Source organism: Neurospora tetrasperma (assembly GCF_000213175.1).
Source record: "Neurospora tetrasperma FGSC 2508 unplaced genomic scaffold NEUTE1scaffold_6, whole genome shotgun sequence".
Taxonomy (NCBI): domain Eukaryota; kingdom Fungi; phylum Ascomycota; class Sordariomycetes; order Sordariales; family Sordariaceae; genus Neurospora; species Neurospora tetrasperma.
The window spans coordinates 1978712-2003478 of record NW_009799104.1 but is presented as its reverse complement, the minus strand read 5'-3'; the positions used below and the strand labels follow the sequence as shown (position 1 = coordinate 2003478).

The window sequence follows — 24767 nt, the reverse complement described above, 5'->3', positions numbered from 1 at the left end:
AACGTTCGAGGAAGGGGGCAGCTGCCACGGATAGCTTCTAGTCGTGAGCTTGTCGTAGATTGGATGGCGTCTTTTGTTGATTATTATGCGCCTCGTTGGAAGCTGCGATAGCGCCGTCAGCTTTGGAAAATGCCGGCGATTTTGTGATTGCGAAGAAGTCGAAGGGGAAGTGGAAGTTTACGCGACAGCGAGGGTTGCAGGGCGACCTCGAGCAGCCGTGACGTTTAGTCCACTGAAAACCGGGTGGGTCCTGCAACGCTAGGCTGCCTGCCGGTTGCACTTGAACGCTACCTACACAGTACTTTATGTCCCCCAATCGGTTCAGAGGGCTTCAAGGCCTAGCGTAGAGTACCTCGGTACCTATAGAAGTGGTCCCCATACAATAAACCGAACATGAACAGGATCAGAAACAATTTGGCAACATGTCGGCCACAGTCCATCAACAATTTCTCCATTCAGGAACTGCCGAGAAATCAACTTCAAAGGTATATTAAAAATGTTTGAATACACATTAAGATCATACCCAAGGTGGAACGTACTGATCGAGACGCGTTCAGTTACGACCATTTGGGCATGTCGATCAACGCCACCCAGTCGGGAAACCCATATGTATCACCAACTTCGTCACCAACTTCACTCAGCATCAAGAGGTGGAGAAGGAAAGGACAAGGTTGGCCCCAAAACCTGTTAAATGTGCTCGCTCTGGCGTGACTCCCTAATTATATACATCACCGACTTCTAATCATGCATTCATCCCCTCCTCCCCAACCCAATATCTCACTCTGCCAGGACATGTGCTCAGATGAACCGCATGCCACCGAAAACGCCCAGGGCAATGCCTATGTATCCGTTGATGCTAGATAGCCAGCGGCGGCCGGCATCGTTGGTGATCACGACGCTGGGCTTGGGCGGCACGACAACGACCCCGGGAGGAACCTCAGTATTCTGGGCTGGCGGGGACCCGGAAGCAGGAGTAGTCGTCAGAAAGATGTTGGGAACTGAATTAGGGGGCGTGAGCTGCGACTTGGGGTTTCCAGGTGTATTAGGGGCAGGAGGTGTCACTTGGATCTGACCATCGGCATACTCAGAAACGGGTACCAGGTCCGTCAGTGGCGTGGGGAATTCAAATTCGGAACAGAGGGTCGGATGTCCCTGAATCTGACCTGTATTGGCAACGTCAGTCCTAACACCTACAGAAGGTGGGAAGGGAGAGACAACGACATACCATCTCCGATCTCGCCAACAGAGCATAGCGGAACAGCTGCCGTAGTAACCACGGCCTTCCCCTCACCATCACTCTGTGGGATAACCACTGTCGTGGGTAGGACTGTGGTCCCGACAACGACGCCGTTGATCGCAGCGTCCTGATGGCTGTCACCACAAGGGATTACCAAGATCTCTGCGGGACTGCACTGCTCAGCCCACCAGCGGTCGTAAAGGTTTTGGAAGTCACCGGAGCGGCATTGATAGAAGACAGTGGACCCGCCCAACGCCAAAGAGCCGTTGTTGCACACCGAGAAGCCAGCCGTGTAGATTGCACCAGCCTGAGGGGGACCGTCAAACTGGAACTGGAAATTCGAGGCAATGTATCCGGTTCGACCATGGGCGTCGGTCAACACACCATCCACAAGCTGGGAAACGAGAGTGCCTTCGCCATGGCACTGGCGGACCTGCTGTTGTACGGTGGTTTCGTCAGCATCCATTTTGGTCACCCGAGTCTAGACACTCAGGCCATACCTCGCTTCTTTTGGTTGGGTTGCCGAGTTCCAAGATGTCCAGCTCGAACCTGTCGTTGAAATTCGGGCCACATCCCGTGGGGGCCTTGGCTTCGGGGGCGATCTTGGCCGTGACACCCTGAGCAGCGGCCGTGGCCACGCAGGCAAGAAGAGTGAGGATCTGATATTGCTTCATCTTGTCGTGATGGAGCAATTGCTGAGAGTTGTCTTCACTGGATGATGGTGGGGGGTATCCAGAAAACAGAAGGCGAAAATGGAAGCGGCTAAGGAGAGACCGTGGTAGTGGCAGCAGTCATGAAAGGGGGAGAATGCGGCGGACAGTGTCTGGCAAAAGCTATGTTGGGGATGAGAATATCATAAGCAAAAAGTAAAAAGGCTCCCGAAGCTGATCTTGTAGAAGATCTGGAGGGGGAACCGAGGGGACGGAAGGCCGGATTTAAGTGGAAAACTTGGAGAGCCGAATCGACGTGACTTGGTCTGGCTTCTTCAATTGTTTTCGTGTCTCCTGGGATTCGGATGTTGTTGCTTTTGTTCACCCATCTTGTGGTCGGACTGGGCAACCACGGATGTCCGTCATTCGGGTACCTGGGAAGCCGGTCTGCCAGGTATCACCCGTCAGACCTCCACCATTCTTTCCTGGGTCAATTCGACGAGTCCTTCCTGCATGGGCTCATTTCTTTGACCACACTGTTCGCGGACTACAGTAAGGCACTATGGTGGTGTTACTGGGAGGCACTCAGGACAAACAGGCGTCGATGAAATGGCACATGCAAGAATGAGCGACACCTCCAAAAGACTACGCTTGTGCTTTTCATTGAGAGACAGAGCTATGGAAAGAGTCATGCTGTTCTGGCGTCCTGTTGACCGAGCCTGGACACATCGACACTCAAGATTGTTTGTTGACTCGGCGGGTCGTGGAAGGATCTGGGCCAGGTCTGTGATCGGTACCTTCCTTGAACAACTCGAGACCCGTTAGACTCGGTGTTGTGATCACTGGGCATGCAACCACTGTTCGGTCCCAACCGCGTGAGTTGCATATGTCAAAGTGTCACTTGTTCGCGACTGGCTAAACAAACATGTCTCTACCAGTCGTGACTGCTTGATATCGTTTGGGAAAACGAACTTGTGAAGAGCGTCGCCAGGAACGAAGGAGCCAATTGAACCACAACAAAGACAAATTCAGCCGGTAATCATGACGATTGTCCACTGGAGTGTGGCCTCCCGCTCACATGACAGTCGTGACTACCCTTTGGGCAGCTCCCTCACAGAGTACGACATCTGTGGCCCCACCCTGAGAGCCTCAAGTTGGCAGTAGTACCTTCCAAACTATTGAGCAGCAGGGGCGACTCACGACACACAGTCCAGTCTTGCTACTTCATGCGGCCGTACCTGCCTTTTGCTCAACTAGAGGTATGAAAAAAAGCAAAGTGGCCGAGGCAAATACACAGAGCAGGCATCAATGGTCCAGATCGGAGTTTCACACCTGAAGGACGGCACTTGAAGTTGTGTATTGTTACACGCATCATATCGATCTCAGCTTCTGCTAGTCAACACACCCTGCAGCTGTCAACATTCAAAATTCAAAAGTGGTATCATTATCTCCTGGATCATGGTGGGAAACAGGCCCTCCATCTGGTGCTACACAGCATGCCCAACTTCTCCAAAAGGGTTTCAGGACTGAAGATGGATTCTTCTCGGTGTTACCTATCCCCAGCTAGGTATCATAGATATGCACCGGCCAACGGCACAAGACATTCCGCACGCATCAAAACCTGGACCCCTTACACATTCATTGCCGGATATCCAAAATAAACATCAACCAAGACAACGCGCCTCATGACTTGTATGGGCCAACTTCGCTCGCCATTCCTCAGCACGAGTCGACCATCGCACAATCACTACGTCTCATTGTGGGAATGAGGTAGGTTGTGAATATCCTTGCGAGTGAGTGGGCATCTCATGCGTGTTGGGGCTGTAAGACTGGGTAGTTTGTTGGTACTGGGCTGGGGTGTGATCTGGGGCTTCGGCATACTGCTGAGGAGGGTGGTGAGCCGGAGCATACTGAGCGGGAGCCTGCTGTCCCGGATATTGCTGTTCGGCATGTCCATATGTGTATGGCTGTGGGGATGGGGTCGGGATTGAGCCCGGTGCCGGAGACGTTGTAGGCGTTGGTTGATACTGCTCTACCGGCTGTTGTACGGGGACCTGCGGCTGGTATGCTTGCTGATTGGTGTACTGTGGGTATGATGGTGATGCAGGTCCTCCTTGTTGGACGCTAAGCATCGGCGTCTGTTGTGCGTTCATCTCCAGGGCCCCGTTGTGAGTAGTCTTGGGTCCTTTGTTGGCCTGGTAGTACAGACGGAACTTATGCGCGTTATAGGCAAAGGTTGCGACGAAGAGGAGCCTGGTCCAACCGCCAGTCAGCGACAATCAATCATGAGGAAATCCATTGCTGAGACTCACATTTGGATGGCACTCAGACCGGCGATACCAGACATCATGGCGAGACCAGCTTCGTTAGCGACGGCGCCCCGCTTCACAAGCTCACGCTTGCTCACGATGCAGTGATGGGCACTGATGCTGCTTCCGTCATCGTAACATCCCTCGACATTGACATCCACTGTGAACTTTGCTCGGTTCGCCGCATTTGCACCCATGGAGGCCAGCCAAAGGATGATCATGAAGAAATCCAAAGACAAAGTCGCCCAGATATTATACGCTTTTCGAGCACTCAGGACCTTTTCGCTGACCAGTGACCAGATGCAAATGATCCAGGTGAACAGCGACTTCACAATGTGTCAGTCGATGACATCAAGGCCGTCCACGAAGACGTGACTTACACAAACAAGACCAAACGCGACAGCGTCCATCAGATAACCATGAATGAGATAACCAGCCAACCCGGCAATCACAAGGCCGAAAAATATCTGGAAACCTCGCACAACGGCATGCCAAATCGGTGTTTCGGTGGTCCAGGGCTCCTCACTCCCCGGGGCGGCCTTGGGTGCTGACCAAGACTGCTTCCATTCTGCGGATGTCGCAACAGTCGGTTGTTTTGGTTCATATGATGCCATATTGAGTCGAGTCTCTGTAGTGCTGACTGAACAACTATGCTGTCAAAATCCTTGTGAGACTCGGAAAGGAAAAGGAGTCGTAGGTCAGAAGAAACGACTCGAGCCTGAGTATATACGCGGATGGCCTGACTTAAAAGAAAGCCAACATGTCAGGGGTCCGCCAGACACACTGCATTGAACTCGACCTAAAGTGGCACCGAGCTCGAGGGGTATCAAGTCCAAAGTGACTTGTTCTGCTGATCTCCTTCAGCCAGCTTGACTTTTGGTCGGTTCTCTTGCATGGGACGAGGCAGAATCTGTGGACTCTGTAGCCAAGAAAAGACACACGGCAAGCCATGAAGGCCCCTGTTTGCATATTCTCTGGTTATTAGGATCCAATGAGAAGTCAGGGCTTGGTAGATTATTGCTTCAGCCGCAAACCAGACAAGGAAGCATCCTGCCATTCATGCCGGTGGTTGTTGGTGATGAAACCCCAATATCGGGACCAGCATTCACTTACATATCTCGCAAGGACGTTAGATTTCGGAGCTTGCAAGCCCCAAACGAAACAAACCCCCTTCAACAATGGTCTAGCCCTTGTGAGGTGGCTGTTGTCCTCGTATTGGCTTCGTTGAATCACGGACGAGTTCAGGCGGGAGCTCACAAGTACCATCTGAACCACTTATCTACCAAATAACTCGGATTATCTCCCATTTGCGGTTCTTTGGGTTTCCCAGGACACGGCTTTCAAGGCGAAGGATCACGTTCAGCTTTTCTCTCGGGCTCGGCTAACTTCTCCATTCGATGACTAGTTTCCATGATGTGGCTGTCGACAGGTATCGCAACTATTGGCTTGGCGTTTTACAGCCCGTCTAAGAAAGGAAACGGTACGTAGCAGACTGTGTCACATTGTATCTTCGAATATCTTTCCCCCTCTTTATCACCGCCGTGGAAAAACAATGTATCCCCTTGCTGAAATTCTATTTCTGGCAAGACAGGCACGAAACCGTATATATATTCCATAGGGCCTCAACGAATTTCTCTTGTCGTCCGAGGAACTCCTCATTACAAATTTTTGCTACAGCTTATTCTGAATCTCCGAAGAAAACGGGGACCAGGTACATACCAGACAAAGTCTTTCCCCTCTGACAACCAAAAATGTGACCCTGCGTCAATCACCACTTCCCAAAAGGGCTTGCTGTGCGAAAACGCCAAGACCCGGGCCGTTGATGTGGTGGCTGTAAGTGACTTTGGCGTTATCAAGAAAAGGAAACTGGGGTGTTACATCGCGCAAAGCTTAACCAAACATGAACAGCGTGGCGAGGCCCTGCTTCATCATTGGTTGAGGTGCAGTGTAGTTACCCTTCGTTCGTTGAGTATACTGTTTATGGTATGGGTGAACCAGTTTAGGTTGACTGCACGCCTTGAAACGAAGAGGGGTCAGACTTGATTGAGAAGAGTCTATACTCCATAGAGTTTGGTAGGTAAATGTATTCGTCTTGTGAAGAAAGACTGTAGGATGAGGAAGTCTTCATGAACCGCCTAACCTATAATTTCTAGCCCCGTTGTGTTGGTCGTCAAGTCATTTGAAGACTTTTGGCTTCTCTTCAAGCTTATCACATTCCTCTACCTTGAACTCGCCACGTTATTTGGACTACTTATCAAGCATGGAATTTGTAGGTGTCGAAAAATGCACAGCTAAAGCTCTATTTTCAAGTCTAACTGTTCAACTTACAGGACACCGGACTGACAATAAACGCCGAGTACGGGTAGTAAATTCAATGAATACCTTGCACTACTGTGTCTCTTCTGTGCAAGTTTCTCGCCAAATATCCAAACGGACTTCCAAGATCTACGTGGGGGCCTGGGCAGACCCACAGAATCACTCGACCCACCCGGGCCGCTCCCGTGGACCCACTCACGGGGCTTATGGGGCCCTCGAATCCGAGATCCGGAAAGCCGCCGGGTGCCATGATCAATAGGACCTCGTAGTTTTTGGGGCCAGTACAATCCAACACAAGCTTTTGAATTCAATGTTAATATCATCGCAAATTGGTTATACATCAGCTTTTTGCAGCAACGACACTTGCCGACAACACTTTCATCGTCGACGACCATCTCCCCTGGACACATAGAATCAGCAGGTCAATGTAAAGCTGCTTCTCTCTTTCTACATTTCCCGTCCACCCATATCGTACATATACTCAAAACACTAAGTCTCTCATCCTCACAATGCAGTCAACCCTTCGGCTTCTCCACCGGCCGAATCCCCAAAACGAAACTACACCAGACATCTCCCTTCATCCTTCCATCGACAGCTTACTAGACTCGCTAGGCGCTCGGTTACCTACTACCAACGACAATCCACCTTATACCCCTTCAGCCCTTTCTCCACATCAGAAAAACACCCGTCAATACCAATCACCACTCCCGGATCTTTGCATCCCTGTTCTGTATAGACCGTCACTAGGTAGGTATCATCAATGTCAGCACTCGTCTTTCCACTACCCTGACTTTATATACCTCCTTCCCTTTCAAACCCTTCTACCACATTTTGATCCCATCTTAGTATAGCTCTTCTCTTCCAAAAGTAGAGTTCCCTCCTCCATACCTTGACTAAGCCTATCCGCTTCCCATACCTATCTCTACCAAAAACAAAAGCCATTGATTATATCAAGAAGAAACCAGATGAGAAAGGGAAGAGTGAGTAGGTAAGAAAAAAAAAGGACCGCCTACCATGACATCTAGCATCCAAAAATCCCACGCTTAGACTCCGGCTCTCGTACAATCCTATACAAGTCCCCGTGGCCTGCGAGCGAGAGAGGGTGTACCCCGTTGACCAGTGTTGTTCGTCACAGTAAAGTTCGGTAAAGGATCGGAGGGAGGTGATTACAGGGTCTGTTGTTGTTGTATTTGTATTTGTATTATTTTGACAGTGGACGGTGGCAGTTTGGGCAAGGAGGATGATGATGGAGGTGAGGGTGGGGGATTTCATATTTGGAAATATTGTTTGGTGGATTGCTTTGAAGATCGGATGGGTTCGTTGGATGGCAAGACGGACGGTGAGTTGTGAAGTCAAGGGAAGAGATGGGAAAGAAGAGAGAGGGAGGGAGGGAGGAAACCATAAGGGTGGGTAAGGGGATGTTACTGCTGCCTTGATTCTTGAAGTATAAACCCCTGTAGTTGCAACCCCCCCAACCTCTGATGCTTGCACCCTGAGGGAACTTATCACAAAACCAGCTGAGTGTGCCAGATTTTCAGGTCCATACTGGGACTGCCAACTACTGATTGTAAGGTGACGATCCGATATGCATCAACAAAGGTAAGGTTTTGGTAGGAGCAAGCACTTACACCCTTATATCGGGGTTTACTGACCCACCTTTCCGGTCCATCAGCGGTCTTCTACAGTGAAAACCCCTACAGATGCCAAACCCCCCTTTTTGCTACAACCCTACTCGCTGCAAGAAAAATCATTGCCGGAGCTTGGTTCCGACCATAGGCGCTTTCACAGTATATATCACGTATGACAAGGTAACAGTTGTATTGTGCTTGTTGTGTCTGAGGCGTGTAATCATAGCTGCATTTCTTCTTCGCGTGGCTTTCATACGTCTTCGTCAGGTACAATATCTGGGATTGTGGACGACACTAAGTATCCCTACTTGTATTATTTGAGGATCCAAACTTACGAAACGCAGGCGCTGTTCCATTCTCCTCCCCCGCTTCAGGAAGTTGTGAGGAATGTGATGCTACACTGCTATGTCGGTGGTCAACTACAGCGTGGGTCAGCCCGACACCGTTATCGTATCTCCAGTTGTGCCACAAGTCACGCCTTTCTTATGCTTCGCCGATAGCCGAGATGTTGCCAGATGCTCACATGGAGATCACCAATATTTGCAGAGCGCAGAGTTCTTGATGGGTAGTATCAATGCCCGCGTAAGCTGTCTATTTGTTTGATGATAACGTATCACGTTGCTATCTCCTGGAGAAACTTCCTGTTAACGCCGAAATGTAGTAAAGGCCTCCCGAACCATAACCCCATACAGATTTGACCCTTTTGATCATCTGACAGGCGAAAGATGTGAAGATAATGTTTTTGGTTTGTTGGCACAGGGGGGTTGAGACGCTATTTGGTGGTTCGCATTCCTTCTTCGAATGCCTGCCTCTTCCTCGCTATGGGGGCAAGAGCGCGTCGCTTGTTAGTTGGCAACAGTATGTACGAAGTCTCGCATGGAGTAGCCCTTGTTTCCATCAGTTCTCCCCCGCTTCGTTTGCTCTTGCCGCAAAGCAACAATTGCCTTGTATTTCAGTGCATACAGCACAGGCCTGTGTGGGATCCTCTAGGTTGAAAAGGGGTGTCATACCCATTGTATAGAGCTGCCGCTTACGACGAAGATACCTGGGCCTTCATCCGCTAGATGAAGCCTTAAGTTTTGAGGCAGAACGGGTGACTATAGGGGACTTTGCTTTGGGACCTGTCCCCTTGTGGGGGGTCTTTGGACTCCTGGGCGTCTTGGTCCTTTGTTGATCTTCGACTCCGGTGCCACCAGACAGGGAGGTGGTTGAACTGATGGCATTGATATGCTTGGGCTGCACAACCGAGGGGCAGGGCCCTACCAAGTCAGACACGAGGCTAGACGCCTAGTCCTCCACCTCCATGCCCTCATCGGTGGTTTCCTTCTCCTCGTCACCCAAAGTCATGTCCAATATTCTAGCGTATTGCACAGTCAACCGGTGGAGATCGCGGAATTTGCCTGTTGTTGTGAAGTTAGAACAGTCATGCGTAACACGTATTGGAAGGAAGTAGCACTGGTAGACTCACCCAAGATTAGGACAACACCCTGTAGAAGGTCCTTACGGTCCCACCCGCAAAGCTTGTCCTGCTTGCTAAACCATCCCTCTCCATCATCTGCGTCTTGCAAAACGCCTCCAATCAGGCTATTCAGTAGCTCCTCAACCTTGATCTTTTGATTTTCGGCTCCAATCCTTTTGGCGTACATGAAAAGGTAGAGCCTGAACTCTTCCCGTGCGCCCAAGGCAAGAGCACCTGCAATGCGGTTCTCAAGGTGAGCAATGCTGACACTGCTTTCGAAGTTCTCAAACCCGTCTCTTGCCAAGAGGGCCTTGACGAGGCGCTGAAGTGTGTAGGCCCGGCCTTTGAGCAGGAATTCAGTCGTGGTATGGCGTTCGAGGTATGGGATGATTCCGGCTGAGACGTTGGCCTCTCCTTCCCCGTTCTTAGCTCCCGAAACTGGGCCCACAGCTGTTGTCTGTAGCGCGCTGACTGAAGAGTCGTTGCTGTTCCAGTACTGGCTTCCCACGGCCCACCAAGATTCCGATAGCCGTTGCCAAGCATACAAGCTCGTTGAATAGTAGAAGCCGTCTCCGTTGCTCAAAGTCGCAACAATAACACCAGAACTGTTCAGATGAGCAGATGTCACACCAGGCGCTGGAGTTGCGCCGTGAGGTGACAGCGAGGTCATTGCAATGTCAAGAATGGGAGCTAGAGAAACAGGTGGGTGAGGTGACGACATCGTCTTGATGTTGTAAACATGGCATAAGCCAACCGCAGTAACGCAAAGCAACCACGAATCTCTTGCTTCGAGAATGACAGGCTGTGACTCCAGCATGATGGCATTCATAAGCCTACGTCCCGCTGGGCTCCATGTGTGAAGCGTTCCATCCTCACATGCCGCAGCCCAGAAATGCTTGCTTCCAGCGACCAGAATGATGGCACGGGGTAAGAAATCCTGCCATAGCAGGGCACCACGTTTAGTGGCAGTGATACGTGCGGGTTCGCGGATATGCGCAGGATTTTTCGCCTCCAGAACAACGTTCTCTGGAACCTTTGTTGCGTCTTCTAGGCTCGTCTCCTCTTGCAGAACGCCCCTTTCAAGCGGTCGAAGGATATGCGATCGAATCTTAGGGACAGCCAGCCTGACCTGAGAGTAGGCAATGTTGGGGCTAATGACGGCCGGTCGCAGGAATTCAGGGGTGGGCACCAGGCCATGAGCGGGTGCTGAAAGAGGCGCTGGCTCCAGACCCTCAACCCCATTTACTACTATAGGGACAGGACCAGTAGCTGAGCGTTTGGCAGAAGGCTCCTCCTCCTCCTCATCCTCCACAATAACTGCCTTTCTCTTGTTTCCCAGTAGCATCGCCGCAATACCGCCCCGAGGTAGACCGTCATATGGTTTGGAGAGATCCAATATCGTTTGGGGGGTGTCGCTTTGAACCGGTTTTGTCGAGCTTGCGCCAACAAGCTGTGCCTGCGGTAAAGATGATAAGCCTGTTCCGGATGATGAAACAAGCAAAGGCGCAACTCTCTTCTTGCCATCCTTTGTGATGGTAACGCGCGATTTCAACTCGGCAATTCGCTCGGCCGTCTTATCAGCGCTTTCCTCCTCGGGCTTCTCTGGGGGAGCTGGGGTTGTTGTGCCGTTTGTATCGGCAGCCTTTCCTGCTGGTTTGACGCCATTGGTTGTAGTGGCGGTTTCCTTTTGCGCAGGACCGGGATCCCCCATCAGCGCACCCATTCTTGATTCAGCTCCTCGTAATTCTTTCTCCTTGCTGTGGTTCTCTAGGTGAAGACCGTCAACGTCTTCGGCGGTCCCCATTCCCTTTCTGGATCCGCCATACTTTTGCAAGGCCTTGTCATTCTCTTCTGATTTCGCTACCCATCCAAGCTCTCCCGTCTCGAATTGGGCAGCAATCACACCACCATCTAGACTAGCAGCGAAGACTGTCTGGCCATCTGGAGTCCAAGCAAGATCGGAGATTGATTTGGACGCTATGTCCTGGACTATCAGGACTGGCCGAGATGTGTTTGTGTTCCAGATAGTCAGGGTTTTATCTTGTCCGGCAGAGGCAATGACTGTTACCAAGCCGGGGGAGGCAGCGCCATTGGCGTTTGAGTTTTCGTCTGGTTTTTGGGTATAGAACAAGCGAGGTGAAAACATACAGACCTCAGTAGGGGCTTCATGTCCAATCAAGTTGATCTCGCTGTCCCAACCAGTACGCTCTATGATAGCAATACTGCTAACAGGGCCGTTGACTGCATTGGCCGCAGCAATGTGGTTACCGTCAGGAGACCAGCTGCACCTCCGGAAGTATGTCGTCAGCGGCGAGTGCTTGAACGGGACGCTAATCGAGGTTTCCAGGATGAAGTTGTTGACCATGTCGTGCTGGGTTGCGTTCGGCGCTGGCGCGGTGTAGCGGAAGATCTTGATGGTCCTGTCATCGCTTGCCGTGGCAAAGAACTTGTTGGCCGGATCGAACGTAATGCCTTTGACGTGGCTCTGATGTACCGCCAGCGTCTTGAGTTTTTCAAACGTATGCCCAGACCACACAACAATCTTGGAATCGAGACCGACGGACACGAGGAGCGAGTTGTCAGGGGACCAGGCGAGGTCTTGCACATCGTTGTCGTGGCCAACAAGTCGCTTATACGTCTTCCAGTTCTCGACTGGGGGCGGTTCGTTCGTACCTGAGAACCTAGTCAGCACTCTGGCCCTCTGCCCTTGACTGCGTATCTGTCCCAGCATGTCTGACCATACCAAAGGTGGATGTGTGAGATGGCGGGTTGCTGTCGAGATGGTAGATGCAGATGATCTTGTCGTCGGCGCCGGAAGCGAGATAGCGGCCGTTGGGTGAGAACCGAACGGAATGGATAGTGCCGAGATGGTGGCTCATATGGCAGAGCTGTCGGGGTTTCGTGTAGTTTCTGTCATGGGAGTTGAAGATGGCCTCGACGGACCAGACGCGGACATGGCCATCTCCGCCGGCGGTAGCCAGTCTCTTGCCGTCGGGAGAGACGTGGCAGCTGTAAACTTCAAAGTCCTTTTGTTCGCCTACAAGCCAAGACGAGACAACAGTTAGCTGGGGATTCGATCATAAGCCAAACAATGTGGCGTGCAAGGTTGTCGATTGTCGCAAGCTGGAGACACAATGGAAATAGAAGGCGTGCTCGGAAGCTGACGAGGTCAAACGCACCACTATGGCTTAGCCATGAAGGCTTGATAAGATGCATGTTTGGATCGAGTCTCTCAATCGATATGGTGTATTCATGTCGGGTGTGACGCCGTCAGTCCAGGGGAGTTGTCCGAGCAAAGACAACAACGGCCGGCCAACTTTTTTGTGAAGGTGGTACTGTAGTGGAAATGGTAGGTAGGTGGAATGGAGGGATTGATTGGGATGCGCGACGGGCAACGGGGACGATGGATTGCGCCGCGTCAGGCATGGAGATGCCCCGGCCTGCTCTTCGTTCCGCCCGTCCAGGGGTGGCTGTTGTTCTACCTCTAGGTAGTTCTGGAAACAGCCAATTGATAGGCACAAATAGGGCCCAGAGACACTGCTGTGACGCTGTTGTTGTTTTGACGCTCGGCAAGAGCCTTGCTCTGTGGCTGGCTTTAGTTGGGAGCTTGGGAGCTTCCACGGATTGATTCCGTCCCCGGCCGCCCGGCTCTCCTCTGTGTACAGGTCTTGACAGGCCCAGCAACCTTGCAGTGAGTGAAGCCGGGAATTCCATGGCGCTATTGCCCCCGGCATCTGCGTAATGGGCGGGCTTGCCTGCCCTGTGAGAGATGCCAGCTGTGGCCGAATGGCTTTGTTTCCTTCCATCAACCTTTCTGTAAGATCTTCTCTGGAATTTCCTCTTCCGTTTCAACTTTGAACAAATCATTACCAGGCAGGACCTCGACGGCCTTGGCTGCTTTCGCGTTTTCCTGCTCCTTCCTCACTTTTCATATCAAACTGTCCCTTTGATCCCGTTTTAGCATGGAAGTTCACCTAATCCTCGTGGAATCGATCACGAGCGCCTTGATTCGTTCAGTTCTAGACCATCTCCATCACCTTCCCGCTTCAAGACATTTGGCCAGGTACACACAGCACCCTACAGTTTCACGGCGCACATCTCAGGTTGTGTCCTGTCACCAGGAACATAAAAACGGCAAACCGGATATGTCCCTATGAACTCTACCCGGTCTCGATTGGCCTCCCTGGGCAAGACTTGTCCCACATGTCAGAGTCAGTCAAACGGAATATGGCCGGTGGTCCACCAGAGTTCGGTAGCAAATCCGCTATTTGCGATTTCATCAGGTACACACAGGAGACACCAACAGACAGACCAAACAAAAGACAGAATAACCCAATATCCTGATTGCACGATTCGCAAACTCCAAACATCAACCGGCAGAGATATCCAAACAAAGAAATGCATGACGAGTGACGACAAACATGGGCCAAGCTCCTCCCGCCTTCTGTCTCTCGGTGAAGAACGGGCGGAGACGGTTCGGATGGTGATCCAGTTTACTCGGCGGCAGCAACAGGAGCAGCGACGGGGGCAGCGGCAGCCTTCTTCTTGGGCGCAGCCTTAGGCTTAGGCTCCTTCAGTGGCAGATGTTAGCCAAAGTGAAAGATGCCAGCGGGGGAATCAGGTGGTAGGTGGATGACACGGTACCTTTGGCTCCACGGCCGCCTTGTCGGCCTTCTTCTCCGCCTTGTCGGCCGTCTTTCCAGCCTTCTTCTCGACCTTCTCCGCCACAGCCTTGACCTGTAGCGTGAGTTAACATCGAGATGCCGCACAGGGGGGTGATCATGCACTTCGGCCAAGAGGACCGGACATGACCACCATGAATCTAGTAGGGGAGAACGCTTGCCTTCTTCGCAACGGTGCTCTCCTTCTTCGGGGCCGCCTTCTTGGTTACGCCCGTAGGCTTGGTGCCCTTCGCGGGCGCAACCTTGGGTTCCTCAGAAGCTGCGGGCTTGGGCTTAGTAGTCCGCTTGACCGCCGGCGCGGTGTCGACGACGGGGAAGACGCGCGGCTTGGAGTTGCCGGTTTGCGACCGAGTACCTTCGCGAGCCATGTTGTCGTGATTAAAGTATATATGAAAACTGAAAAGGCAGACGTATGAGCGTATTATTACGGTTGAGAGAGCGCGAGGACTACAAGACAGAGCAAAGCGTTGGGCGCAAAATGTGGTTGCGGAGTAGATCTCGCGAAACAGGCCCCGCGCAAACCTTGCGCAAGCGACACAACATGCGATGCGCCAGATGTCGCAAGCTGGGGGGTTTCGACTTACAGTACAATAATACAACAGCAGCGAAAATGAAGCAAAAATGCTTTTCGCGAAGATACAGTGGACTAAAGCTGTTCTCACAAAAAGGCCAGATGGGGAAGAGGAGAGGAGAGGAGGGAAGAGGAAAGAAGAGAGGTGTGTCTTAAGGTATGTCGTCGCGGGTCGCAAACGAAAAACAACAATGGTACGGTAGGTCGGGCGGCGGGCACCACACACCAAAACAACGAGGTTGGGGCCTCGAGCATCGGCGGACTATTGGACTCGTAATAAACACCCACCTTTTCTGATCAAGCAGGGCTACGACATTCGTGGACCTCACAAGCTCCTCCTTTCCGCTTTTCTCGTTGCAATGGCGGCCAGAGCCAGCGCCAGGAAAGGAGCTCCAACCGGGCCTCGAGCTGGCCGGATGTCGGGCGCTGTGCCGTGCTGTGCTGCTGGCTGCTGAAATGAGCAAGGAGCTTGTTTTTTTTGGCCGCTGATAAGAGTAACCTGTAACACTAATAGCTTCTCCAGGAAGCCCGGAGGCGTCTCACCAAGCGGCCGCTGGCGGTAGACCAGGCAGTGGCCCGGCCTAGGCTCTAAGTGGATGGGTCCATTGGCGGTAGTGGTAAGAAAAAAAAAAAAAAAGCTACCTCACCACATGATGAAAAAGGACATTACCGCCCTTTTGCTCAGTCGACCGACTCCCTGACCGGCAACGGGAAAGTTGCAGAAAGCCGGGTGGTGAAACAATGTGTTGTAATCCCTCGGTAACAGGATAGCCAAGGCCTTGTTGAGATACTTGGGTATGGTCGCCATGGTTTTGCACAGTCTGTACTAACTGACCTGAACAACTGTAGGCGGTTGCCACGTTGTCAGCCTAGTTGTACATATTAAGCCTATGCCGCACGGAATCCAGATGTGGAATGGAATGAGCTTCTGAGCATGACACTGACGTAGCCAGGGCAACCTGAGCGTCCGAAGACCGGCGGTCCAAGTCTGGGTGACTGGAGAGAGCACCATTTGAGGATGTTTTAGGAAACAGGAAGATGGTCAAGATCCCTCACAAGATCAATGTTTTATGTCGAATTCGAGAGCACCATCTGATCTCTGTCTGCAAGGGAATGCCCTGTCGGCCCGAACGCCCGTTTTCCTTTGGTTCCCAAGCTGACGGATCATAGCTCTGCATAGCTTTGTCGAGATCGCACGGTAAGGATGGGACCCACAAACGTCTTTTCCCAGGGGACATCGGTCGGTGAACCCCACGTGCATGGTCCCTGGGATCGGTGCTTGGGTAGGTGAGGATTTGAAGCTATTCAGACATTTGGGTTAGGTGGTTACTAGTAGTATTTCACTGCGGCGGATAAATATGGTGCGAGTGAGACGTAGACCAGTCAATGAGGATCATTCTATTTGACACCTGAACGGCAAAATGAAAACATGTACTCATATTGAGCCATGCTCACAATAAAGTCGGAGAGTCGAAGCTCGATGCAAGGAAATGGAAAGAGCGCAGAAGCCACGATCACCGACAGGCATCATCGTCGAATTACCAGGACGGTGTAAATCACCCACAGCGGGTACAGTGGAAGAGACCCCACGCTTCAGGGGCAGCAACTGCAGGGTCCAACAGAGCAGCAGGGTAGCTATAGCGCACTACACAAACACTACTGCGCAGTAGGTAGAGGTATACATAGAGGCCCGTAGTTGAACGTATTCCCATAGATTAGGTTTTATCTAATATCTGCCATGACAACAACAGCCTAACAGCTGCCAGAGATGATGTGAATGGTATGCTGTTCCATGGAAAGGCGAGCTTCATGCTGTGTGGCCTGTCACTTATACGTATCGTGACTCCTACGGCCATGCCTGCACCTGATCCAAAGAGTTCTCAACAGTAGAGGTACTCACAACTGGGGCACTGACATCGTTCCCAAACTCAGCTGAAGATTGGTCGATTGCTGGGGTCAGATATTCCTGGCGCTATACCTACCTTAGTCAAGTTGTACCAAATCGACGACGAGTACAGTCGCCTGGACGAAAACGAAATTCATTGAATTATGTCCAGACACTCAACAACAATCCAGTTTGGCTAATTCCCTCATATCTCTCCTTCATGGTTTTGCCATGATCAGACTGAGGGTATCCTTATTTGTTATGAGGATGCTCAGATAGTGATCTCCACCTACCGTCGAACCTCGACCGTCATCGCACTAACAAAGCGGATCACCCGAACTTTAGTTATCTGCCTACGACTCTCGCATCTCAAAGCTTTCAACTTTCAATCTGGCGGGCACCCAGAGCCTGACTCTTATCCACCTACTCTTTGACACCCGCGGGCGATGGCCCGCCTACGTCCCTCCCTACGGCTATTGCCCCCGGGTCTACCGCGCCTTACCCTCAGCCGCCACACGCGATTCGCGCTCCTCCTCATCCTGACAGCTGCCCTCATCGAAGTCTTCCTTCACACACAACGATGGGCCGTCCGACAACCCGACCACGAGCTCGACGAGCCCTTTTACACGTCATGTCAGGAACCCGCCATTGACCAACCGCGCGAGAAGGCAGCGATGGTGATGCTGGTCCGCAACCAGGAGCTGATGAAGGCGCTCAAGACGGTGCAGAGCATTGAGAAACACTTCAATCAGTGGTTTCACTACCCCATCGTGTTCCTGAACGATGAGCCGTTCAGCAAGGAGTTCATTAGCGCAATGAACGCGACTGTGAGTGGGGAAGCGAGGTTCGAGCTCGTGCCGAAGAAGGAATGGCTGTTTCCCGAGTGGATGGATGTGGCGGATGCGCAGGCATCTATCAAAGCACAGGGGGAGGCGGGGATTTTGTATGCTGGGTTGGAAACTTATCATCACATGTGTCGGTTTTACTCTGGGTGAGTCTAGCCACGGTTCTCCGTTGCTTCCTCCACCCACGTTTCTTCTAACCCCCCATTCTGTTCCCCTTTACAGCAAATTCTACACCCTCGAAGCACTCAAAGACTACGCCTGGTACTGGCGGATCGAGCCAGACGTCGAATTCTACTGTTCCATCACCTACGACCCTTTTGTCGAAATGGCCAAGCACGACAAAGTGTACGGTTTCACCATCGCTCTGCCAGAGGAGCCGCGGACGTGCCCGAGCCTCTTCCGCAAGATAGCCGACTACAAGGAGTTGAACAACATTCCGACCACGGAGCTGTGGAAGGCCACGGTAGCTGCTTCGTGGGTACCTTGGCCACTCCGCCCCTTCATGGGTTGGTTTCGGCACCGCGACCGCTCTGGCGATGGGTGGAGCTTGTGTCATTACTGGTCCAACTTTGAGATTGCCAACCTGGACTTTTTTCGGGGAAAGGACTATCAGCGGTTGTTTGAGTATCTTGATAAGACTGGGGGATTTTACTACGAGCGGGTACGTTGCTTCTTATTTTAGACAGTCTTCAGACCAGGGTACTAACACCTCTACGTCGTTTTCAGTGGGGTGACGCAGCCGTCCATTCTCTCGCTTTGCACATGCTTCTTCCCTCCCACAAAGTTCACCACTTTGAAGACTTTGGTTACCGTCACGACTGGTATTACCAATGTCCAGCCAATGCCCCAAATGGTCAACTGTTCGAGTCGAAGCTACTTCCTGATGGTCCATATAGCCCAGAACTTGAAGGCGGTATTGGATGCCGGTGCGAGTGTGACGGGCGGAGGACTCGGAACTTTCCAGCGTATTGCACGAATAAGCTCAAAGAACCTAACACGGTCAAGCGTTTGAGTATGGTAGAGTCTGTTCGCAGCTGGTTCCCATGACGTCTCACAGAGATAATGAGAATCTGAAGATGAAACCTATTCTGAGATGGCACATAGAGATGGGAAACTGGAGATGAATCAGCATTGGGCCGGTGTTTGGGAAAATGGTAAAGGATACTGTGTAGCATCCACGGATCACCTCCTCCCAGAAATGCAAACTAAACGATTACCACTAAGAATTACCACATGAAAGGTTTCAACACCGACACCGTTCTGGGGCGCCAAGCACCTTTGGTCCCTTCATCGAACCCCCTTACCGAACCTTAGTTCCTGCTGACCTCGACAAACACCAAACGCCGAATAAAGTGTTGACCGCACTATACCCCTCCAAACCGGAAACTCAAGATACTACCCAGGGGTTGCCCATTATAACTCTATCTCTTCTTTCCCACCGCAATCCCCTATTCACAAGTCATCCTCCAAGAACCTTCTCACCAGCAAATTAAACCTCGTATCCTTCGTCCTAATCACCTCGGGCGTCAACCACTTCAAATATCTATCCCAGGCCATCTGCCCCCACGCATGATACGCCATCTGATTCTCAAACAATCCTCCTCCATTCCTGGCAATCTGTCCCTCCCAAAACCCCTTCTCCTCTTTCGTCTTCAAGGGGGTATGCATCCACTCGATGTGTCTCCATGTCCAAGTGGGCCAGAAGAAGGCATCAGGAGGCAAGGCGCAGACATCTCCCTTTGCTACATCTTTCCCATCTTTTCCCCTTGCCTCTTCTTTACCTAGTACCACATCGTCACCGCTTTCGTCGTTTCCTCCTTCCTCAGCAAGTTCCTTGGGCAACAAGACACTCCGATAATTCCACGCCTCCTTCTCCAGATCCACATTCTCGTAGGTGTCCAGCCATCGCTTGATAAACGTCGCGTTGGGCCGAGCGACAATAACAGCGTTGCATAGACCCCAGCGGCTGCCACCTTCGTAGCCTAGCAATGTGTCCCGATGGCGACCACCACCACCTCCTCCTCCTCCTCCTCCTGGGGATAATAACAAGGGGGAAAAGGAGCGAAAAGCAAAGACGTCTATATCCAGATAAATCCCCCCCTGTTCCAACAGGATTTGCAGCCTCAAAGTGTCAGACAGATGAGCATACTGCGTTTTGCTTGTCTTTCTACCACCTGCCCCTTCCTCTTCTGGTGGTGGCGGGTGGTGAACCAGCCTAAACTTGTCCGGCCACTTCTGCGCCAGCCTCCGGATCCAGGGGTTTGAGAGCGGATCGGCGCCCGGATCAGGAGACGGGGGAGAAGAGAGGTACGTATAGTGCAAGTTTAGGATGGTCGGCTGCAGAGAAACCAGAGCGGCGCGTACTGCGAGGTAGGACAGGAAGTCGAAGTGCCCGGCTGAGGGGTGAGACTGCGGGTTTGCGAGGCCGTAGATGAAGTGGACTATGTTGGGGATTGAGGCTTCTCGTGAGAAGTCGGATGGATGACCATTTTCGTTGTCATTGTTACTGTAGCTCTTGGACCCGAACCCGGGAAAGGAGCCATGGCCGCCGCCGCCGCCACCACCACCACCACGGAGACAGGCGAGCTCGGAGTCGGTGGGTGTGAAGGCTTGTTCGATGGAGCGCTGGCCGGAGAAGGGATTTGTTTGGCGGACGTAATCACCGTAGTAGTAAAGGCTGGGGAAGAGGATGTAGGTGAGGATGAGGCCGGTTATGACGGGTAGGACACGCCGGGTGAGTTTTGTTATCATGATTTGAGTGAGAACGAAGTGAGTCTGGAAGCCTTGACGAGCTGGCGGCTTGTGGACAGGGATCAACCCAATAAAAAAAAATCAAGAACGGTAAAGTTAAAAGGTCTGGAAAGGCTGTGTTATGGTAGTCGTGATTTGATGTTTCGTCACTGTCATGTTAAATTGGAGTGCCTTCCAAAAAGGAACTGGTTCAATATAGTAAAAAGTCGAAGGAAGGGAAGTGAGGGGAAGACATGGAGACAGACGCCGTTGCACAAAACCGAGCATGTTTTCTAGTTTAGCCCGCGCGGTCATGGTACGGAGCTCAGAGGACGGCGATCACCTCCATTCTTGAATATTTAGAATATCAGCTAGACTTACTTGATGATGGTTGTGGGGTTTGGGTGGGACCTTTTCCTCAAGGCCCCCCCCTTTTTATGAGAGTGGATTGACAAAACTAAGCTTACGACTCCCGCCCGCCCAAGCTCCAAGTGCATTTTGCCTCAGTTGTGAATATTGTGTATCATGGTACATTCCAATGCGCGCATGCAGTGCCACAAGTGTGTTCAGTCGCGAAAGGAACCTTCGCGCTCGCTGTCTCTCCGCACTTGCCGCTTGTCCTTGGTTGACTGCGGGAATGCGCATGTCCACGGCCCGGTGCAATTGACAGGAACCCAGCTACACTTCTGGCGGGAGGACAGCTTGAGACGATAACTTCACTGTAACGAGTTGCCTCACGCTTTCAAACACATGTTCGGACCGGTCCAAACAAGTAAAAATATCTACCACTAAGTATCTACCAGTATATGTTTTGAGGCGACAAGTGACCATGATGGTTTACATTAGTCTTTGTGAGGTCGACGACATACCTGTAGGTGCAACCCTCGAGACTGTGTCTACTCACCTGCACTCTGCAGGTTTCTTGTTGCTCCTACTTGTTTCACCGTCGAGTTCACTACAGGTAAGGATCTTGTACAACCCATTATGAGCCCCTGAGGATGATGATGTTCCCCTTTTCCATCAGTTCGCACTCTGCCCTTCACATCCCATCCAAGCTGGCTGTGAAGTGAAGGTGTGCCTGCTACCGGCTCGAACGATAAGTCAACGAAAAGCCCAAGGCCTTGTTGTTTGACTCACCTAGGTACACTTGTCAGCGAGAAATTTTCATCCCCCCATTAAGTGTTACTAACATGATGAGAATGAACACGTAACCAGTTGAGCGCACACAGTGCATAAGTAAATTTGATCTTACAAAAGGGAAAACCCAAATAATATATAGAAGAAAAAGAGAGAAACTGGGAGCATGATAGACCGACTCATCCCTGAAATGACCGCGTTACAGCAGCAGATTTGGAACGGGTCACAATCGTTACCGCTCCATGTCTTGGTATATCTACCCTCTAATACTGTTGTAGAGGGCATGATAGTAGTGCTGAAGGGTTCATCGCACGGCTCGAGACTGATGGCGGTCAAAAGTCGAGATGGAAGTTTGAGTGGTCAATCTTGGGGCGTTGGTGGGAAGGCACAAAAGGGAAACATACAAGTCCCTTAGATGATCGACTCCAGACGGCTTGCTGCAACTCTTCCTCGTCCTAATCCTTTCCACTCTTTTTTCTCTCATACCCTCGAATAGGCCCCTGGTCGTCCGGCCTTCATCGGAAGAAGGGCACCGGTTCTTGAAATAGTTTTGTCAACTCGCTCGTCTGTTGCGCGTTGTTCATGAGCAGATGACATCGGGCATTCTGAGTTTGGTCAACTAGTTTAAGTTTCAAGAGGCGATATGGAATTAAGGACGCGGAGTTCGCAGTTGTGATTCTTCTCGGTGGTTTTCCTTTCGTAGAGAAACAGCTTCAAGGTATTTGATACTCGGGATTAGCAATAAAGCACCGAGAACGGATCAAGAACAAAACGACACATATAGAGCTGTTACCTCGTGACTATGCCATTGTTGACATTAGGTGCAGTCAATGACAATAACAGGGGTTGGAGGTTATGATACGTTCGGATACATGTAGAGGCTCGGCCCGGGTGACCAAGTCCCACTAGCCGAGAGCCCATGCCTTTTCTGGCGTTGTAATGAGTCATTTGCATTGATACTACCTTGACTTGTAGTAGTTAGTATACACGAAGTAATTATGGCTCCTTCTGAGAACGGTGAATATATATAGAAGGCACGTCTTGTGCATGGAAGTAGTCACTCAACTCGAGAAACACATTCAAAACCAACATTGACTATTGTCGTGACGGATTGAATCAGTTACCTCTACGCTAAACCACAATCCAAACAAATGTCAAGATGACCCCCAGAGACCACATACGCAGCTGGACCCGTGAGGTCGACAACACCATCTACACTTACTCAACCGACCCAAGCCTAGTTGACCTCACCGCGCTCAATACCGCCTTGGCTTCTGACACCGTCTGGTGGGGGCGAGACCTGCCGGAGGAGGCGTTGAAGCGGATGGTAGAGCACTCATATAACTTTGCGCTATATGTCACAGAGAAGGGATACAATGAACAAGGTAAGGGTTTACAGTTCAAGAACAGACAGATACACAAACACACACACACACACGAGGTTCGCTCATGCTAACACAGCCCCACTTTCAAAAAGACGGAACCAGCCAGCAGCCGCCCCAGAAGCAACAAATGATCGGTTACGCCCGCCTAATAACCGACTACGTAACCTTTGGCTACCTAACCGATGTCTATGTGCTGCCCGCGTACCAATGCAAAGGGCTCGGCGCCTGGATGATGGAGTGTCTCAATGAGGCGCTGGAGCAGTGGCCCGAGCTGAGGCGGGTCATGCTGTTCACGGGCGACGCGTACGCCGCGAAGCTGTACGAGAGGAAGCTGGGGATGAAGGATACGAAGGAGAGTGGGGGAAAGTTGATAATTATGCAGAGGAGGGGGCCGGGGGCCGTGGCGAGGAAGATGGGGGATTAAGTCAGTACGGGGAAGGGAGACACAAGAGGGATTTGGTTCAATGGTGGTATATCATGAGACAAATAAGTTTGGTATGTGCAGCAGGCAGGTAGGTCGGCAGATGTTAATTGGTTACTGGGAATCTTATCTTGAACAGAAAATAACGGGAAAAGATATTTCACGCCTTCGCTGTTGCTGGTCCCGTCTTCTTGTACGCCCCGCCGTTTTGCCTCCTCAGCTCAATGGCACGCTTATACGGCGGTGCCGTGGGCGGCTGAACCGGGTCGAGTGAGACGTGGTCATCTGGGAGCTTGTAGGACGCATCCGAGTCGAAAGCGGACAAATCGCCACAGGCGACAAAGGGGGCTACCCATCGAATATCCTTCAGGGGCTCGTTGGTAAGGTCCTCCACCTCGACGTCGTAAATGCCATCCTTATCTGCTGGCGTCTGGGTGGCACTTTTTGTTGTTGGTTCCTCCTTGGCTTGCTTCTCGGCCAACATCTCGGCAAGCTTGTTGCCGACACCAAGAGGCTCTTCGAGGTTGGCTGTGAAACCCTCGGGAGGCTGGAAGTTGATGCAGACGATGAAGGCCTCGACACTGCTGGCGCGCGAAGAGCGGGGCTTGGCGACGTAGACCTTTTCAAAGAAGACCTTTAGCTGGGCGTAGAGAAGGTCGACGTTGCGGCCCCGGAAGATCTTGGCGACGAACTTGCCGCCAGGCTTGAGAACGCAGAGGGCGAGGTTGAGGGCTGCGAAGAGGAGCTGCGACTGGACGTAGATGTCAAGATCATGCAGACCTGTGACATCGGGCGCACCATCGCTGATGACCAGATCCACTGGGTGTGACGCTTGTTGGTTCATGGTGCTGGGGTCGAAATCGGGGTCCAACGCCTTGAGCAAAAGCGGGACGGTGGCGGGATGTGTGATGTCGGCTCGGAGGGTGATGATTCCTGGCAAAGGGCTGATGGGTTGCAAGTCGATGGACACAATCTTGACCTGTTCCCGGGGAGCCGGCGTGCTCCCCTGGGTCTCCTGCACCTTTTGAACCTCATCCTGAGCGTCTTGCTTCTCTGGAAAGACGTTGAGCATCTGTTGGCGGAACTTGGCCTCACGGTCTTGCCAAGCACAACGGCCGAACTTCTCTCCCTTGATGAGAACCCTCGATAGAACCTGAGACCAGGAACCGGGGGCAGCGCAGAGATCAACCACACGAGTGACATTTTCAAACAAGTTGAACTCTGATGGGAACGCTCGGTGTTAGCAGTGATACACTTCTTTACATATGCAATAAAACATTTCTTACCTTCGTCTAGTTGAAGAAGCTTGAAAGCACTTCTGGCACGCCATCCTTGCTCCTTTGCAAGGCGATAGTAGGCATCACGCTTGTCTTTTGATGATTTTCCCATTTCGAATGCTTCGCTCTCACTTACTTGTGTCAAATAATGAAGTGCCGCGAGTGGGTGACGAGAGTGAATGACGGGAGCTTGTGAAAGAGACTGGGCCCCACTTTTGCCCTGTGACGGGTCGCT

At 51.7% G+C, this 24767-nt stretch overlaps 9 protein-coding genes across 9 annotated transcripts; 2 read left to right on the top strand and 7 right to left on the bottom strand.

The window, feature by feature from the left end:
- Positions 1 to 798: 798 nt before the first annotated feature.
- On the bottom strand, positions 799 to 1911 carry NEUTE1DRAFT_112959 (uncharacterized protein; the record flags this gene model as incomplete). The annotated part of the gene is made up of 3 exons (XM_009856113.1): positions 799 to 1163; positions 1226 to 1673; positions 1738 to 1911. 3 exons carry the CDS (start codon positions 1909 to 1911, stop codon positions 799 to 801), a joined length of 987 nt encoding a protein of 328 aa, XP_009854415.1.
- Positions 1912 to 3221: 1310 nt separating this feature from the next.
- Positions 3222 to 4810, bottom strand: NEUTE1DRAFT_148783 (uncharacterized protein; the record flags this gene model as incomplete). Its single annotated transcript, XM_009856112.1, has 3 exons — positions 3222 to 4140; positions 4200 to 4522; positions 4577 to 4810. 3 exons carry the CDS (start codon positions 4808 to 4810, stop codon positions 3642 to 3644), a joined length of 1056 nt encoding a protein of 351 aa, XP_009854414.1.
- Positions 4811 to 7210: 2400 nt separating this feature from the next.
- Positions 7211 to 7784, bottom strand: NEUTE1DRAFT_48574 (uncharacterized protein; the record flags this gene model as incomplete). Its single annotated transcript, XM_009855514.1, has 4 exons — positions 7211 to 7240; positions 7401 to 7434; positions 7519 to 7687; positions 7724 to 7784. 4 exons carry the CDS (start codon positions 7782 to 7784, stop codon positions 7211 to 7213), a joined length of 294 nt encoding a protein of 97 aa, XP_009853816.1.
- Positions 7785 to 9427: 1643 nt separating this feature from the next.
- NEUTE1DRAFT_103906 (uncharacterized protein) lies at positions 9428 to 12815 on the bottom strand (the record flags this gene model as incomplete). The annotated part of the gene is made up of 4 exons (XM_009856111.1): positions 9428 to 9540; positions 9609 to 12272; positions 12343 to 12636; positions 12779 to 12815. The coding sequence occupies 4 exons, from the start codon at positions 12813 to 12815 to the stop codon at positions 9428 to 9430; spliced, it is 3108 nt and encodes a 1035-aa protein (XP_009854413.1).
- Positions 12816 to 13728: 913 nt separating this feature from the next.
- On the bottom strand, positions 13729 to 14983 carry NEUTE1DRAFT_118193 (uncharacterized protein; the record flags this gene model as incomplete). The annotated part of the gene is made up of 4 exons (XM_009856110.1): positions 13729 to 14170; positions 14244 to 14336; positions 14443 to 14677; positions 14866 to 14983. The coding sequence occupies 3 exons, from the start codon at positions 14647 to 14649 to the stop codon at positions 14093 to 14095; spliced, it is 378 nt and encodes a 125-aa protein (XP_009854412.1).
- A 2200-nt stretch (positions 14984 to 17183) lies between these two features.
- NEUTE1DRAFT_148781 (uncharacterized protein) lies at positions 17184 to 18800 on the top strand (the record flags this gene model as incomplete). Its single annotated transcript, XM_009856109.1, has 3 exons — positions 17184 to 17728; positions 17805 to 18243; positions 18309 to 18800. 3 exons carry the CDS (start codon positions 17184 to 17186, stop codon positions 18627 to 18629), a joined length of 1305 nt encoding a protein of 434 aa, XP_009854411.1.
- Positions 18801 to 19034: 234 nt separating this feature from the next.
- Positions 19035 to 20333, bottom strand: NEUTE1DRAFT_49427 (uncharacterized protein; the record flags this gene model as incomplete). Its single annotated transcript, XM_009855560.1, has 1 exon — positions 19035 to 20333. The coding sequence occupies one exon, from the start codon at positions 20331 to 20333 to the stop codon at positions 19035 to 19037; it is 1299 nt and encodes a 432-aa protein (XP_009853862.1).
- Positions 20334 to 21089: 756 nt separating this feature from the next.
- On the top strand, positions 21090 to 21864 carry NEUTE1DRAFT_87805 (uncharacterized protein; the record flags this gene model as incomplete). Its single annotated transcript, XM_009856108.1, has 2 exons — positions 21090 to 21183; positions 21730 to 21864. The coding sequence occupies 2 exons, from the start codon at positions 21142 to 21144 to the stop codon at positions 21862 to 21864; spliced, it is 177 nt and encodes a 58-aa protein (XP_009854410.1).
- A 1102-nt stretch (positions 21865 to 22966) lies between these two features.
- NEUTE1DRAFT_124703 (uridine-2'-O--methyltransferase TRM7) lies at positions 22967 to 24644 on the bottom strand (the record flags this gene model as incomplete). Its single annotated transcript, XM_009856107.1, has 2 exons — positions 22967 to 24476; positions 24542 to 24644. 2 exons carry the CDS (start codon positions 24642 to 24644, stop codon positions 23416 to 23418), a joined length of 1164 nt encoding a protein of 387 aa, XP_009854409.1.
- Positions 24645 to 24767: the final 123 nt, after the last annotated feature.